The sequence below is a fragment of the Balaenoptera acutorostrata genome, chromosome 3 (assembly GCF_949987535.1).
Source record: "Balaenoptera acutorostrata chromosome 3, mBalAcu1.1, whole genome shotgun sequence".
Taxonomy (NCBI): domain Eukaryota; kingdom Metazoa; phylum Chordata; class Mammalia; order Artiodactyla; family Balaenopteridae; genus Balaenoptera; species Balaenoptera acutorostrata.
In genome coordinates, this window is record NC_080066.1 from 76,721,373 (window position 1) to 76,738,969 (window position 17,597).

Sequence of the window (17,597 nt, forward strand, 5' to 3'; positions counted from 1 at the left end):
TATGTAGTTTACCTGATTGAGATCAGGGAAGTGGGCTAATGGCCTGGAGGGCTTCCCCTGCTGATGGCTGCAATGCCTGGTTCGCAGGGGCTGGGGACCGATGAGGACTCCCTCATTGAGATCATCTGCTCCAGGACCAACCAGGAGCTGCAGGAAATCAACAGAGTCTACAAGGAAAGTGAGTAGCCCTAGTTCTGTGGTGCACCCTCTCAGCCCTGTTTCTGTGACCCCCCCATCCTGGCCTGCTGGGCTGGTGTTCAGGATAGGGTGCCTGGATTACTTGTGGAGAAATGCTTGCCATCTGGACCGTCCAGAGGTTTGCTCTGTTCCAGGTCCCTCTCCTCCATCTCCTGATGGCCTGGGTTTTGATGATTATATTCCCCTAGAACTAATACAAAAGGATATACAGGAGCGAAAGCAGAGAAAACAAACAAAAAAGAAAAAAAAGATCTGATGGGGAGAAGTAGGAAGTATTTTACATGGATTTCTTGGAATGGGTGCTGTCCAGTTTCTGCTGAGAAGGTTCCCAGCTCTTGACTGCGGATCACTGTTGCAAGAGGCACATGGACCTCTGTGCACCAAGCAGTGTAGGAGACCCGGGTGGAGTAAATGATGCAGCTTACATGTGTATGTGGTACCACTACATTTAAACATAGATGCTATTTTGAATAATAAAGTACAAATTCATTGAAAAGTACTCTTTAATTCTTACTAGTTTTTGCCATTGTGCATTTTCTCGATCAGTAGATAATAAACCACAGTTGTGTGTGTGTGTGTGTGTGTGTGTGTGTGTGTGTGTGTGTGTAGTCCTCCAAATATTTTTTTTTTTTTTTTCCTCCAAATATTTTGATGATCCAAATAAGTATAGTCGAGAAGTTTGGGAACCAGTATTTTAGCTACCCAGGAAGTCACTGATCAAAGGTGAGCTTGAGGATCCCTGGTCTGATCCTGCTCTGTGTGTCCCTTGTCACTGGTTCTGATTTCATGAGGGTAAAAATCATTCTAGAGAATCCACCTCCTTTGGGTGGGCACATCCATGCTGCCACAGCTGTTTCTGCTTTTTAGAGGCTTAGCGGGCAGGGGATGAGTGGAGCCGGTGGCTGGCTGGCTGCACAGGCAGGAAGCGTCTAACCAGATGAGTTGTTTTGTTTTCCAAGTGTACAAGACTGATCTGGAGAAGGATATCATTTCTGACACATCTGGTGACTTCCGCAAGCTGATGGTCGCCCTATCGAAGGTTGGTTTCCGGTTTATTTCTTTGTCCTTGCTTCCTCCCAAGGCAAGTTGCGCACCTCATTTTATACTTGGGAACGAATTAACTCAATCCTCTGTGCCTGCATCAGAAATTCCAGCTGCATTTTCGACAGTGGGTTTGCACTGTCACTGCAGAGTTGTCATTTTTGTATAATAGGATTTCTTATCCTGCAGAACCGTATGGTCAGGTGGACTTTGGGGCCAGAGGAGGAAGAAGCGGCTCTCAGCTCCTGGCCTGGATTTATGTGCCAGCCCTCACTGTGACTTGGGGAAGGTCATTTTGCCCCTATCTGTGGTCGCATAGGACCCAGTGGGAGGTGACCCTCTTGTTTCTTTCACCTGCTTTCATTTCTTAACAGACGGTTTGCCCAGGTAGTGGTTTCCCTGGAGAGGTCTTTGCTTGTTTGCTAATGTTAACACATTGATGTGGATGAAAGGCATTTCCTTCTTGAGTCTGAGTTCTGACCCGAGTGCAGTTTAATGTGTATGAACTGGGCGAGGGAAGAGGAATTTTCCCTGGGAACCCTGATGACAAATGGTCGTTGGGCATGCTGTATCCTGCCCACGCACCTCTCCATCACCGTAACAACTCCGTACCGCCCTCCCCAGCTCTCTTCTCTACCACATGCCCTGGATACCGCCACCCACCCATCTTTGAAATCCACTTGCACCAAACTCCTGATCACCAGACATTTCTGCTGCATCAAATCCAAACTCTCAACTGACTTTAAGCGTCTTCTGTACCCTGGCCCTGCCTAACTTAGTCTTCCTCGCTAGGCTTCCCTCCCGCTCACCTTCTCTTCAGCTGGGCGGCACGTCGCTCCCCTGTGCCGTCCCTCCTGTGCGGAATGGCTTCTCCTGCTCCCCATTAGCAGCCTCATCTGACGCATCCTTTGCGGTTTACCTCAGCGGTACCCCATTGTCCACAGACTTTGCTGACGATTCTGCCTGACAGATTTCTGCCTTCTTTTGCATTTCACGTCTACTTAGAGCCACAGATACTGTGTTGTTTTACCATCTATTCCATGCGTATTTCTCCATCTGGGCTGTGAGCTCTCTGAAGGAAGGAGCTAAATATCATTAACTTTTTTAGGGGGAGGAGGGTAGATTCTGTAAGATGCTTAGCCCAGAATTGGGTAAAAAGAGGGTATAGCCCCCACTTCACTGCCTCAATTATTGTAACAATCCTTGGTCTTACCTAGACTTTTTTTTTTTAACCTAGACTTTTAAGTGAAGAAAAATTTCAGGAGGGTGTTTATTCAGTAAATAGTGGCTTACATGAGTTGGGGAGAAAATAACATTTTCAGTTTTAAAATGTACAAAGAAATACATTTGATGTTCTTAATTTCTTTTTTTTTTTTTTCCTGCAGGGTCGAAGAGCAGAGGATGGCTCTGTCATTGATTATGAACTGATTGACCAAGATGCCCGGGTCAGTGCCAAGCTTCTTGGTGTTTGAGCTTTTGTTTCCTAGTCTCTGGATAGTCTGTATAGTTATCTATCCTGCATAACAAATTACCTCCAAACTCAGTGGCTTAGAACAACTAGCACTTACTATCTCTCAGTTTCTGTGGGTCAGGAACTGGGAAGTGGCTCAGGACTTCTCATGAGGTTGGAGACAAAATGTTGACCAGGGCTGCATCATCTGAGGGCCTGACAGCGTCAGGAGGACCCGCTTCCCAGATCACCCACCCGTGTAGTCCCCCACCCATGTGACTGTGGGCAGGAGGCCTTACTCCTTCTCCACGTGGGCCTCTCGAAGGGGTTGCTTGAATGTCCTCACAGATGGTAGCCGGCTCTGCCCAGAGTGAGTGATCCAAGAGAGACAGCGAGGAGGAAGCCAGGTGCCTTTCATGGTGTAATCTCAAGAGTCACACACACTGCCACTTCTGTCATAACTCTGTTCATTAGAGACGAGTCACTAGGTCTAGCTTCCAGTCAGTGGGAGGGGAAGTAGGCTCCGCGTTTGGAAGGGAGGAATGTCAGAGAATTTGTGGGCTGCATTTCCACTTTCTGGAAGCTGTAGTTACAACAAGATATACCCTTACAATGCTGGTGTTAGTTACAGGATCAATTTCTGACTCACATTCGCTCATTTAGACTTTGCTTGTTTCTGCAGGGTGTGATGCTGGTGTTCACACTGGTGGGCATTTGCTACAAACACACACTGATAGAATCACAACACAGAACAGTGGAAGGAGATGGTGGAGGCACAGGCAGGGACAGAAGGGCTCACTGCCCTTGGTGGTGGGGGAAGAGGGGAGAGGGGCAGAGGCCCTTCCTTCTTTTCTGGCTGAATAGAACTCCTGCTGGTTCTTGTTCCATAATCACCCGGAACTATCCGTGAAGCTGATTCAGATCACTGTGAACTACATGCCTTTCCCAGAGGGTCGACAGCTGTCTCGAAGTATTTCATAAGAGCTGAAGAACAAAATTAATTGTAATCCACTGCTTTGGGTCTTCTTTGTTGCACGGGCTTTCTCTAGTTGCGGTGAGCGGGGGCTTCTCTTGTCGTGGAGCACAGACTCTAGGCGCGCAGGCTCAGTAGTTGTGGCTCGTGGGCTCTAGAGTGCAGGCTCAGTAGTTGTGGCTCCCGGGCTTAGTTGCTTCGCGGCATGTAGGGATCGTCCCGGACCAGGGCTCGAACCCGTATCCCCTGCATTGGCAGGCGGAGTCTTAACCGCTGCGCCACCAGGGAAGTCCCTAGAAAAGGGTTTTGCAACTCCCAGATAGTGGATGGTCACTGAATAAGTATCGGCTCTTGCATAAGCCTTTCTCCCTCCTTCCCTGCCATTCTTAGCATTACTTATAGCCCCTAAATTTTCTAGAAACTGAAAATGTGATTGGACCAGCTTTTTTTTTTTTTTCCAGCTCCATCATTTCCAGAGTCTCTAAGAAGTCTGTGGGTGGGTACGTGACTTGTAGCTGTCTTTAGTAGATGACCATTAGTTTATGTGCTATTGACCGTGCCAAATGGAGGAGAGCTGGATGTGCTAATGAGCATTGGCTTGTCCTTCTGTATATGAGTAGAGGTTCTTGGTCATCCCTTCGGTGTTCAGGGAAGGAGATTTCTACAGCATCACTCTCACGAACAACCTACTGTCATGCCGTATGTCTGTGCTTCAAGAAGACTGCTCTTAAGACTTTTGACCTAAATAGCACATTTTTCCTGTGTCTGCAGTGCAATCGTCCTTTCTCATTTGGCATTCTGAACATACAGGTTCTGGGGTTTTGTGCGTGACGGGTTTTTAATGAGCTTGCTCTGGGTTGTGGAATTAACTTTTGTGGCCGGTTGTGCTCGTAGGATCTCTATGATGCTGGCGTGAAGAGGAGAGGGACAGATGTTCCCAAGTGGATAAGCATCATGACCGAGCGGAGTGTGTGCCACCTCCAGAAAGGCGAGTGCTGTGCTGGGGAGGTCTCAGAGCCCCCGGGTCACAACGGAGGGCCCTCGCAAGCGGGCCAGCTGCCTGTCTGTGCTGGGGCTCGGGTCTGCCAGAACAGAGCCCACTCCCCGCTTTGTACCCCCTAATCGCACCCAGTTTTCCTCACCAAGTCCATTCATCCTTCTTTCCCATTTTGGATCGTTTTTTTTCCCCTAAATACTTTTCATGTTTGGTGCTTTGTTGTGCTGCCTCTTCTCGTCTGGATCATTTTATCTTGCCATATCTGTTGAAGTAATGGACTTGGTTGGGTGCTATGTACTGTTTCTCGTGGCCCAGATAAAAGTGGGTTCCACGTCGGAGAGATGAAGATGGTCAAAATATGTGGCTGGGGCAGTGCCATTTAGGACAGGTGCATGGTTCGGCTGTCCCAGGGCAACTGGTACAGTGTCAGCTCCGGTCTGCGTGGCAATCCCTAACCCTCTAGGACGCTATGATCGTCATCATCTTTTTGTGTGTGTGTGTGATGCGTAACCGTGTGGGTAACCATTGATAGCTTTGACCAGTGGCTCTGTTATAATAATTATCTGTTGCTTTTCTTTAGTATTTGAAAGGTACAAGAGCTACAGCCCTTATGACATGCTGGAGAGCATCAAGAAGGAGGTTAAAGGAGACCTGGAAAACGCTTTCCTGAACCTAGGTAAGCAAGTGTGGCCCCCCCCATCCCTAGTGGACATCAGCTTTCAGTCAGCTAGCTGTGCTGAAGCAGAAGTAACGAATGGCCGTCCTGTTAATTCAAGTGGCTTTGGGAGGCATGGCTTCTTTACATGATTTGGGTAGTTTCATAATCTTCACCGTATGAATTTAAGATACGGAACTGAAGAAGGGCTTAACGTTGGTAGAATGGAGCGTTGCCCAGGAGGAATAAGATAACCAGAGAAAGGGCTCTGTCCTTTGGGGGAATTCACACATCCATTTGGGTTTCTGCGTCGCTCAGAGTCCCCTGGTTTAAGAGCACAGTGATGGGCTTCCCTGGTGGCACAGTGGTTAAGAATTCGCCTGCCAATGCAGGGGACACGGGTTCGAGCCCTGGTCCGGGAAGATCCCACGTGCCGCGGAGCAGCTAAGCCCGTGTGCCACAACTACTGAAGCCCGCGGGCCTAGAGCCCGTGCTCTGCAACAAAGAGAAGCCACCGCAATGAGAAGCCCGTGCACCGCAACGAAGAGTGGCCCCCGCTCGCCGCAACTAGAGGAAGCCCGCCTGCAGCAATAAAGACCCAGCGCAGCCAAAAATAAATAAATAATATATAAATTTATTTTTTAAAAAAAATTAAAAAAAAAAGAAGCACAATGGGCTGATTCAGAGGATTCCTGGTTTTCCTTGAGCGTTTCCTGTTTTGCAGAGACCATTCCTGTCACGTCTGGTCATCTGGTGGTGCCCCAGGTCAGGGCTTCACCCCCCCACTGGTGGAGGAGAGAGGAGTTACTGACCCTTTTCTTCTCTCCACAGTCCAGTGCATTCAGAACAAGCCCCTGTATTTTGCTGACAGACTGTACGACTCCATGAAGGTAAGGGCAACTGGCCGAGAGGTCCATGTTTCCACACTAGGCTTTTTCTTCCTTTGTGCCCCAGACTAAGTCTCCTGACTAGCGGATGGAGGAAGGGACCCCACTGTCTAGGTGCAGGAACACACTAGTCAGCTTTGCTTTTACGTGACAGGTGAGAAAAGCACAAATCTGGCTTCTGTTTCTCCCAACTACTTGAACACGTGTTTGTGTACAGGTAGAAAGCAAAGTGCCACGGGAGAGAGAAAATGCCAGATGGTGATCATGTCAGATTCCTGTTCAGATTTCTCAGTGATTCCCTCCTGGTACCCCAGAGTAAGGACAAACAAGGAAGAGAGGTTATTAAGCAACCACTAGGCAGTAGGCATTGTGCTACTACTTACTTTATCTTAAATCATTACCAAAAAACCTGTGAGGCTTGTGTGACTATTTTCTTTCTAAATGAGGAGAATGGAGCTTGGAAAGCTTCAGCTTGCTTGAGGTTACATAGCCAAACTTGAACTTGGGTCTGCCTGACTCCAAAGCCAGCCCTGCAGTTTTCCCTTAAATGGACTGTCTCTTCCCACAGTCCCATCCCCTTTTCCATGCCTTAGATGTGCCTTGTGCTTTATGGCTTCCAGGCCTTTGCCGCTGCTTCTTCGTGGGTCACCCCCTTGTCCCATCTCCCCTCAGGTTCCATGTCAAGTATGGCCCGTTCTCTGGTCTGAGGTTCTGGATGTAAACTTCAGTGGTCCTTATTGCTTGTACCATTCAAAATGGCACAGAGCCCGGTGAGCGTGGTAGCCTGTGCTCTCTAAGCCCCCGAGGTCCAGGAGCTTTGTGTTATGTATGTAAACTTGCACACTTCCTGACCTGAGCCTTGCAGCGGTTAGCGCTCAGTTCACGTTTACTGAATGTATAGCATGGGGGCTTTGTGCCGATTTCATGCTGGTGTGTTTGGAATTCCAAGGCGCTCATTGTTCTTAAGGGAGCAGTTTTGCTGTTATCTTTGCAGTCTCTTAGAGGGCGGCATCAGGAACCCAGATCAGTTCCATGTGCAGGAGAACTCACTAGACTCTTTTTTAATGATTAACATTGTCAGCAAATTGTAACTTGGAGCGTAAATTTGACTTTCAGGGCAAGGGCACTCGCGACAAGGTCCTGATCAGAATCATGATCTCCCGCAGTGAAGTGGACATGTTGAAAATTAGATGTGAATTCAAGAAAAAGTACGGCAAGTCCCTGTACTACTACATTCAGGTAAGGCCCCACCTGACCATCAGAGGGCTGGGAGTCCTGGGCAGGTGCCTGTCAGAACAATGGCAGAAAGGCGGTTTTCTGTTTTTCTAACTCCCCGGGGAAGAGATGCTAGTCATCAAATATCAGGGATTTATTCTGAAAGCGCTATTAGGATTTGCCCTGGAATCTTACAGAATCAGGCGAATATTTTGTATTTCCCACACCTGTTCTGCAGTGACAGTTGGTGCTCATGACAGTGATCCTGCAAAACTTGCTGACATCCTGAAAAGACTTAGATCAATCTAATCTACATTTTATTATATTTCCATTTCTTGAAACTCCTCTGTGATAAGCCTGGCAACATTTCCTCACTCAGAACTCCCATCTCTCCCCTCCCCATTTAGCCTGTCCCTGTTTTGGAGGGATGGAGTGTTCGTATATAAGGAGCAGTTGCGTTCACTGTGGTTCCTCCCACTGTGTTTAATTCAGACAGATGTTGCAAACCCCTCTTTCTGAAAGATCCTGAAAATTTCAGAGGCGTGTCAGTGGTTACCGGGGATGAATTCAGAGCTGGGTTTTGCTATAACTAGGTTTACTGGGGCGTATGTTTAAAATTCAGGGAGCATTTAGACTCAGTAATTATTTCCTTAACTCATCAGCTTATTCCCACGTGACCTTAAGAGTCCACGAAACAACACAGTCAGGCAGGAAGGTGCCTCGTGTGTCTTCTCTGGAAGGATGCAGGCCAGGGAGAAAAGGGGTGGTGTTGGCAGGACCTCAGTGCAGGAGGAGCAGACTGGGTTCTGTCCTCTGGTCACTTACCATGTTAATCCCCAGGACCCTGTGTTCTCTCTACCCTTGTGGCAGTGATCTCCCCTGGGCCACGATCCCTGAGGGTCCTCTGATGGTTTGGGTGTGTCTGGGCAGGTCCCACAGAGGCTCCATGTGCCGTGGGCCTGCTTGTGTGTTTCTGCAGAGTGTGGGTCTTTCTCCTGACCCTGAATTTCTTTTTTCTCCTTGGCCACTTATAGCAAGACACCAAGGGTGACTACCAGAAAGCGCTGCTGTACCTGTGTGGTGGGGATGACTGAAGCCCGCAATGGCCCGAGGGTCCAGGACGGCTGCTCTGCACTCCCAGCTAACAGTTCTACACAATCAGCTTGTGGCTAACACCCCCCTTGTGCCCATCCCTGGGAGGATGGCGTTAGTGCCGCCCCACCCCACCTGCTCCATCCTTAGTTTAGTTGCCTCAGCATTACCTGGCTTTCCGGTCTAGTCTGTCTTTACAGTCAAAGAAGTGAACATTCCAAGGAATTGGAAGTGAAATCTATGATGTGAAACACTTTGCCTTTTGAGTACTGTGTCGTCAACAGATGAATAAACTGAATTTTCACTTTAGGAGTAAGTACTTTGTTGACCTTGCTCTCAATTTAATTGTTTCAAAATCAAACATGCTTAAGGGTTGTATTGTTTGGCTGGTAAGGCTGTCCCCTTGGGGAAGAAAGCTCTAGAAAGGAGCTGTCCGATATGGCAGCTGCTATCCAGATGCGGCTATTTACATTTAAGTTTATTTAAACGAAATAATTAAAAGGTCAATTTCTCAGTCAAGCTATCCACATTTCAGATACTCAATATCCACGTGTGGTTAGCACCTAGTGTACTGGACAGCACAGGCAGAGTACATTTTCATTATCATAGAAGGTTCTGTTGCCCAGGGGATGATAGTACCTATGGGGGGAAAAATCCCAGAATGACCCCTTCATCTGCTCATCTTTATACAGGTAAGTTAGGTGAAAACAAGCTGCAGGGGCCTCAAACTGGGAAAAGGGGAGGATGGTGTGGTAGACTCCATTCAGCAAATATTGCAAGTATTCCCGTAAGAATTACAGAAATAAGTAACATCCTGCCCCAGCCTCGAGGGCTCACCTGTCAGAGTCAGGCTACAGCATCCTTGTACAGGCGGTGTAACAAAAGTAGACGGGCACACAGAGGAGAAAGTGATTTGGCTTTGCCTGGGAGGATTGAGAAAGATGACCCAGAGAAGAAAACATCTGAGCCATGCCCTAATATCTAAGGGGAAGTGTTACAGCTGGGAGGAGGCGCTCCACGAGCATTCTTATGGTTCTGATAAAGGTAATTCATACACCTGGTTCACATTTCAAAAGGCACACAGAGTCTGTGCAGTGAAAATTACATCTCCCCTACAGGAAGAAAAAAAAAAAAAAAAATTACATCTCCCTCCCACTCTCTTCCCAACCAGCCGGGGGGGTGGGGGGGTGGGGGGGGGCCTCCCTAGAGTCACGTGGTTTCTGGTCCTTCCTTCCATGGATAGGCTGTGTACTAAGCAGGTGTGTGTGTTGATGTACCTGTCTCCGCTCACAAGGTGAAGGTGCTGTTCATTGGCTTCTAGCCCAGGACCCTGCGGATGGCTTGCTCATACAGGTACGTCCCCTAAACTGGGGCTAGGGCTGGGGCGGTGTTGATGACGATCCCCAAATTCTTACACTACATTTCCTCCTCGTAAAGGATGCTGTGTCAGTCACTAATTCTTTTTTTTATAAATTTATTTATTTATTTGTTTATTTTTGGCTGCATTGGGTCTTCGTTGCTGCGTGTGGGCTTTCTCTAGTTGTGGCGAGCGGGGGCTACTGTTTGTTGCGGTGCGTGGGCTTCTCATTGCGGTGGCTTCTCTTGTTGCGGAGCACGGGCTCTAGGCACGCGGGCTTCAGTAGTTGTGGCTCGTAGGGTCTAGAGCACAGGCTCAGTAGTTGTGGCACACGGGCTTGGTTGCTCTGCGGCATGTGGGATCTTCCCGGACCAGGGCTCGAACCTGGGTCCCCTGCACTGGCAGGCGGATTCTTAACCACTGCGCCACCAGGGAAGTCCCCAGTCACTAATTCTTGACGCCTGGCTGATGTTGCGCACACTTAGTGGTCTGCAGGGACTAGGCAGGTAGTGGAAATGCAGGTGTGAAATGGGCTGGTTGGACAGAAGTGGGGAGTCTGGAGAATGGAGAACACCTGCCCCACTTTCAGCCTTCAGATCCAATGAAAACAGCACCACGATAACCAAAAGATATACATCTGTGGACTGATTGATTTGCTGTTTTGACCTTTGGCAAACTTGTAGGAACTCAGGTGGAACATGGCTCTTCAGTCACTAGGCCCATAAAGTGCCTTAAAACCACTGAGATACTCTTTAAAATGCAAGTTAGGCAAAAATAATGTGTTTTCTCAAATGTCTCTTCCTATGCCTATTAGATGTGATGCCTCCGATGCCAGAATATACTTTTGCGTGTGCTTGGGGCAGAGTTCAAGGAACTGCATAAGAAGCGGGGAATTTCTGCTTCCCCCCACATTCTGTTGTTGACCTCAGAACTGATGGGGCTATGCGACTTCCCTGGCGGTCCAGTGGTTAAGACTCCATGCTCCCAATGCAGGGGGCACAGGTTCGATCCCTGGTTGGGGAACTAATATCCTGCACACTGCATGGCGCGGCCATGAAAAGAAAAAAATAAAACTGATTGGGCTGAGCAGAGGCTGTCAGGAGCAGTGTTTCAGGTCACGAAGTATTCAGGCTGTTTCTTTCCACCACACGATGTGTTTCATGCAGCAGAGGGAAAGGTGGTGGAAAGAGAAGGCAGGGCTGGGCAGCCAGTGTGTGGGCAGGCTCCTGCTCCCGCCCTGCCCAGGGTGGCCTGGCCACTGGTCTGGCTGGTCTGGACCCTCCAGCAGGCGTGAGGGAAAATCCAAAAGGCAGGTTGGCGAAAGGAAGGCCCCCGGAGAACCATTCCAAATGCTGCCTGCTGTCTCCTCTGAATGGAACAATGGCTGTCTAGTGTTTTCCAAAACTGACAGAAAGGGCACTTGGAATTTGGCCTCATATTCTGGATTCCAGCTTGTCCTCCACAGTCAAGCTGTCCAAACCATTTCTTTTTTTTTTAAATTAAATTAAATTAAATTATTTGGTCGCACCAGGTCTTAGTTGCAGCAGGCGGGCTCCTTAGTTGCAGCATGTGTGTGGGATCTAGTTCCCTGACCAGGGATAGAACCTGGGCCCCCTGCATTGGAGACGCAGTGGAGTCCTAACCACTGCATTACCAGGGAAGTCCCCAAACCGTTTCTTGATGTAAAGAACCATCTGGAGATTTGACTGTTCTCCCAATTTTACTTTGTAAAGAGAAGGAAAAGGGAATGGGGCAGGCTTTAACAATGGCAGCTGACAATAAGAACTTTGTATTCTTTGAGGAGTTAAAGGTAAATGCATGCAGTTAGTCATGGAAACTTATTAAACTGTGATTGTGAACAAGAAGATATGATTTTTTTTCTCCCTGACCTGTGTGGTGGAGCAGGACAGGACTGTCACGTTGCACAGCTCCAGACGGCACCCTTCACATTGTAGCCTATGTGAATGGTATGTCCCCTGGACTTATGCAGTGCACAACCTGAGCGGCCATACATGACAGCCCTATATGGTGACTCTAGGTGTGTGTGAGATGGCCTACTAAGCCTTTTTTTTACATTGTTGGCTTCCAGATGAGAGTTGGAAGACAAATCTTACTTAGAAACAGGTGGCTAAACCTTGTCTTTTCCACAGACTCTTGATCTTTGGACCCATCTTACTGGGCTATGCACCAATGACTATGCATATGAATCTTCCCAGTATGTGAAGTTCCTGTGGCGTAAATTATTAGTAAAGATAGCTAGAGCAGGGGAAACCAGGCTCACAAAGTGGCTGCATTTAGCAAGAAAAATGATTTGAGGACAGAAATCTTTTAAAGCAATTTTTAGTCTTTAAATGACTCCAGTCTCCAGGCCTCTCCCCACGTTTTGACAAATGGCTTTGCCTTCTTATCCACATTAGTTTATTTGACCTCCTTTTTCCATCAACTACCAAAATGAAAACTCCGCTGCAAGAGAGAGAGGGAGCAATTTTAAACATCCCTTAGCAATGAGGCAGAACATGCTATAGCCATCAAGTTCTAGTTGTTCATTCTATTTATTGAAAAAAGCCTGTAGCCTGATTTCTTTTATGCGAGTACATTTGAGCAAGCAAAGTTTATAGAGATGACTTATCTCATTACATTAGAAGAGTGATTTGCTATCTCAGCATCTATAAGCAATTTTAACAGACATTTCTGGATGAAGAAAAGCTTTTGTAAATATATGCGAAAGACACGATTTCATCAAGCATTAAATTGGAGGTGCCCTGGAAAAATATTCCATTTGTGCATTCAATTAGCTTGATTGTGGCTGAATTTTGTCCACTCAAGGCAGCATTTCTACAGAAAAACAGGAGCATTCCCTACGTCAGCAGGTTTCTTAAAACAGAAAACACACTTTCCCCTTTGCAAGTCCTTTTTTGCATTTGTGCTGTTCCCAGCTACGTGTCCCTCATCAGCCTGCTCAGTCTCGTTCTCCACAGTGGAGGGGAAGGGGAGAGCGAACCAGGAGCCACGTTATTTAGGCCTTAGAGAAATCCCAACCCAATGATTCCAACGTTAAATAGCCTGCATCTAGTCTGAAAGCTAGGCAAGCTCTGGGCAAAACTGGGACTGGTCAAGTTCTCCAAACTTCCCTTCCTGGTCTCTGCAGGGCCTCTCCTTTCAGGGTCTGTGGGATGCTGTTTAAATCTTGGTAAGGCTGTTAGCCCATGTCTCTTTCCTGGAAGTAAGTGTATAGGGTCAGCTTTATCTTGGAATGAAGGCTTTGTTCCCATATTACGGGAATGAAAGGAGTTGTTAGTGAAGAAATGGGAGAATGGTTGGGATTCAAGAGGGCTTTCTTGGACCCCTGAAATCACAGTAAAGAAGTGAGCTAAGTCTTTAGGATGATCACTAGCCCTTGCCCGCAACCCTTGCTGTTCTGTAGGTGAACCATCAGCTTTATATTAATAAGAAACAAACCAGAAAGGACATAATATGTCAATGGAACCTGGCTGTGGAGGTGGCTTGTTAAACAGTAGGTGAGGACAAATTACAACTTTCCCAGCTGTAATCCATTAGAGCCCAAGGCTATTGTACTTCCAAGTACATTTCTAAAGATTAACACAAGGATTAGCAAGGAGTTTGGATCAGGAATACGGAAATACTTCAAACAAGTTTTAGGTTTCTATATCAGTGAGGTTGCCAGATTTCTTGGATTCTTGAGCTTTGGAAAACCATCTTGGTCTTAAAGGATCACCTTTGTCCTAATAGATATGAACTCATCTATGACTAGGAAAAATTTTAAAGCCCAGAGTTGATCAGGTAATACAGGGTCTCTCAGTCATTCACTTATTCATTTATTGACTTATTAATGTATTCAGTAGACAAGCCTACTATACGCTGGTGACTGAACTAGTCACCGAGGATTGGAAGAACAAGGCAATGCAGAATAATAAGGGCTGTGATGGAAGCACAGGTGAGATGCTTGGGGGGGGGGGGGTCCAGAGTAAACGATTCTCACCTAGGATAAAGCATTTGGAAAGGTTTGGGGAGAGGCAATCCTTAAAGCAGGAATTTTTTTTTTTTTTGGTATTTTTTTCCTGACATACAGGAGGAATACAGAATCACTGTAGAAAGTTACAAAATACAGAAAAGTATAAAGGAGAAAATCTGAATCACCTGGAACTCCAACTAGAACCAATCACCGTTAACATTTTGGCAGGACAACTTGTTTGAGACTGAGCTCTTGTTTCCTTGGCAGTAAGCTCATCAGGAAAGAATGAGAGGCAGGTTTTCCTTCCCATCCTGAAGAGGGAGGGCGGAGTTTCAGGCAGTAAAAGTCGGGCCTCCCTTGCCTCATGGAAGAGTTGAGTGGATTTTGAGTTTTCCAAGTCCAGTTCAAGAAGATGTAGGCCTGGATTGTCTAAAGGGAAGGGTTCTGGAGTAAAGGAAGAAGCAAGTAGCCTAACCCTGGCTCAGCTGGGTTCAGAGACGGAGCATGGCAGTGCCCAGGGGATGGGGACAGTACCCAGCCTCCATGCAGTGCCTGGAGGGTCCTAACCTCTGGGAAGCCTGGGTGTTTGCAGGGAATTAAAACCTTGCCCGCTGCAGTGCTGGCTCCCGCAGGGAACGTCTTAGTGATAGCATGGTGAATGGGGAATGAGGCTCTGCCCAGGGTTAAAATCTATTTCCAGTCTTGCTCTGACTCTATACCATTTCCTCCCCAGTCACCGGGACAGCACACATCCCACGACCAACTGCTGGAAGGGAACCTCTGTATGTTTACCTTCTGACTTTTCTCTTTGTCACATTTTATGACTTACAGTATCTATTCCAGATAAATCCTAAGTATTCCAGACAGTTCACAGCTCCATAATTTAGACCTAACTTTGTACTTTGAAGACCCTAAGTTAGTAGGGAAAACAGGTTCCTAGTAGAGTCTTAAAGGAAGATGAAGGATGCACTCCAGATAGCGTATTCCAAGTTGCTGGGAAAACAAAGAAACCATAGAAAATGATTTCAGAGCATAGATGAAACAAAGGAAGAGGTGGAATCAAAACTTTTCAGCTCTTTAGTGGGATAACTGCCAGTTCTGTTTTAATATGAGGTTTCAGCATCGTTCACATGTAGCTTCTATTATGAACAGATCCAGAGTAAGAGAATGCATGTTAGCCTTATTCCTAGCCTCTGTATCCTTTGTTTCTCCCCTTGGTTGAAGCCTCCAAATCTCCACATAGAAATTCAGGCCTGTCCTGTGCCTGGTTTCAGGCCTTTGCTGGCCGGAGCATGGAGTATTTAACCAGCTTTGTCTCCCACTTGGCATGGCCCCGCTCAGTCCCGGAAAGCCCAGCTGTCCCAGGAACAGGCTACTTGCTTCTTACTTTCACCCCAGAGCCCTCCCCTTGGAGAGAATCTGCCTCCACTGGGCTCAAGGGGTTCCAATCAGCTTATATATTCATGTCCCTACAAACCCTGCAGGTTACTCTCCTGACTAGATGATGATCAGCTTATGCCCTGAAGCAACAGAGACAGATACTGAGACAGCAAAAGTTAAAAAAATAAGGTGGAAATCGTGCTTCCTTCAAAATCAGTTGGCTTTGTAATTGCCTTTTCTCCTGGTCTAGCAACTGCCTTCTCCCACGTGGATACCGGTATTTATTGCCTTATGCTTGAAATGAAAAGGCAAATTGTGACATCCAAGGACTGGTTAGTCCTGAGAGGGCAGGGGATCTGGAAGAACAGTAGTTAGTCAGCACAGGCTGTGCTGTTGAAGCGGCTTGGCTTTCCTTCCCTCTGAGAACCTATCTTCAATGTCAGTCTGAAGTTTGCAAGCCTGGTGGCCACTCTACCCCATTGGGGCAGCCTGACAGAGGGAGCAATTCAGTACCACACAGCCATGAAATGTCCACGAGTTTAAAAAACAAAACCACAGTTGTTCTTGGGGTTGGGCTGGTTCCCCCATCCCAGTTTTAGCAGGATGTGTATGTGGCCATGGAACTCCTGGTGAGCTCTGAGGCCGTCCAGCGGGTGGTAGGGAATGTCCAGTAGGAACCCTGCACGTCAGGGCTCAGTGTCTGCAAATGGGCTTTACATGAAGAGCGGGATGCATCCTCCAGGCAGAAGGGATCCCGGGGCAGGGAGTGCGAGGCAGGATCTCAGGAAGCCAAAGCTGGGCAAGATCACTTTCCTCCTCTGGATGTGATCAATGGCCCCCTTCAGGCGGAACTGCTTGCCTCCATGACATGAGCTATGCAGATGGCAGGCGAACGGGAGATCCCAGCTTCACAGTGGACCAGGACCTTGCCTTCCTTTTCCCGGACCCAGTCACTGAAGCCTATTGCTCCTTGGAAGCAGGAGCGAATGTCAGCCGCGTGGCTGTCTCGCACAGGGATCCATTTGTAGTGCAGGTGGGCCGTGCAGGCCTGCGAGGTCCGCCGCCAAGACTCTCAGCAGGGCCGTGATCACGTGCAGGGTGGTGAGGAACCGGCACTTGGATGCTTGGTCGGCACTTCCAAGGTGGAGGAACAGAGGGATTGCACCTGGGCCGCCGTGGTCCTAGGGCGGCCGGTAGCTGACGTTGAGCACTGGTTTCCCACACTGGCTGATGAGCGCGCTCTCGTTTCAGTCTTCTCTGGTGAAACGGGTTTTACAGCCACGCAGCACTCGGGAATATTCCGAGTGGAAAGCCTCCTACCCTCCCGTGTAAGAAGCACACCTGCCGGCGGGCAGGCAGGCAAGGGGAGCAGCGAGGCTGGCGGGGTGCGCACCGCGGTCCCCTCGGCAGCCCCGCCGCGCGCGCGCCCTCTGTCGGGCAGCACGAGCGCGCCGCCGAGGGGAGATCGGCGTGGAGCGAGCCGCGCACGCTCGAGGCGGCCAAGGCGTGGGGTGGGCGTGGGCGTGCGCGTGGTCCCGCCCCCGCCCACGCCGCGCGCAGGTGCCCAGGCCCGCTGCCCGCAGGTGACGCTCCGGGCGAGCCGGGGGTGGCGGCGCGGGGCGACAGCTCCGCTCGCGTTTCCCGTCTCGGACGCTCGGCGTTCCGCCGGCAACTCGCCGCCCCCTGGAGTCGGGCCGGGCCGAGGAGTTTTGAACGGGGTCTGAGGATAACTCAATGTGCAGCATTACTGGAAACTAAATATAAGACGTTTAACTGGAAGAGCCAGGTAAGATGGGTCATTTGACCCTTGAACCACGCGGGGGTTAGGGGCACTGACCTCCCGTGGAGTCGAAAATCCTCTCATGCTCAGTCTCTGCCTCAAAAACAAAGGAATTGGTAAACGACTCACCCAAGGGCTGGAAGCTCAAACAGTTTGGTTAGAATGAGGATTCAAGCCCTAGTTCTTTTGATTCCGCATAATGTGATCTCTAATTGAACGCAGGCTTTTCCCCACACTTAATTAACGTAAAGATCTGTATAATGAAAATGCAGGTGCTGTATTTGTTGGAAAAAAACTCCGTGTAAGTGGACCCGCACAGTTCAAACTGCAGTTCAAACCCATGTTTCTCAAGGGTCAACTGTATTTTAGGATGGAACTCTGGCTTAGGTATCAGAAGTTTTTGAGGGCTCCCTCTCAGAGGTGAGTTAAATCATCAATCAGTCATTTTCTTTCCCCGCCCTCAATAAAGAATACAGGTTTGGAGTGTCTAGATCCGGGTCTGCTGCTGTAAGTCAGATGACTGCAATTAAGTGATAATAGTAAAAACTATAGGGAATATCAGGCTGCCTAGATTCAGGGGAGTTTTGCTCCCACAAGAT

At 48.3% G+C, this 17,597-nt stretch overlaps 1 protein-coding gene and 1 pseudogene across 1 annotated transcript in view; one reads left to right on the plus strand and one right to left on the minus strand.

The window, feature by feature from the left end:
- Positions 1–8,820, plus strand: part of ANXA2 (annexin A2) — a 44,568-nt gene extending 35,748 nt beyond the window's left edge. Inside the window, exons 6-13 of the mRNA XM_057543365.1 lie at positions 88–178; positions 1,158–1,237; positions 2,625–2,684; positions 4,557–4,650; positions 5,240–5,335; positions 6,146–6,204; positions 7,318–7,440; positions 8,451–8,820. Coding sequence (XP_057399348.1) covers positions 88–178; positions 1,158–1,237; positions 2,625–2,684; positions 4,557–4,650; positions 5,240–5,335; positions 6,146–6,204; positions 7,318–7,440; positions 8,451–8,510 — 663 coding nt within the window. The 3' untranslated portion in view covers positions 8,511–8,820. The remainder of the gene's footprint in view (positions 1–87; positions 179–1,157; positions 1,238–2,624; positions 2,685–4,556; positions 4,651–5,239; positions 5,336–6,145; positions 6,205–7,317; positions 7,441–8,450) is intronic.
- A 6,993-nt stretch (positions 8,821–15,813) lies between these two features.
- On the minus strand, positions 15,814–16,963 carry LOC103012706 (dual specificity protein phosphatase 5-like; annotated as a pseudogene).
- Between the last annotated feature and the right edge of the window lie 634 nt (positions 16,964–17,597).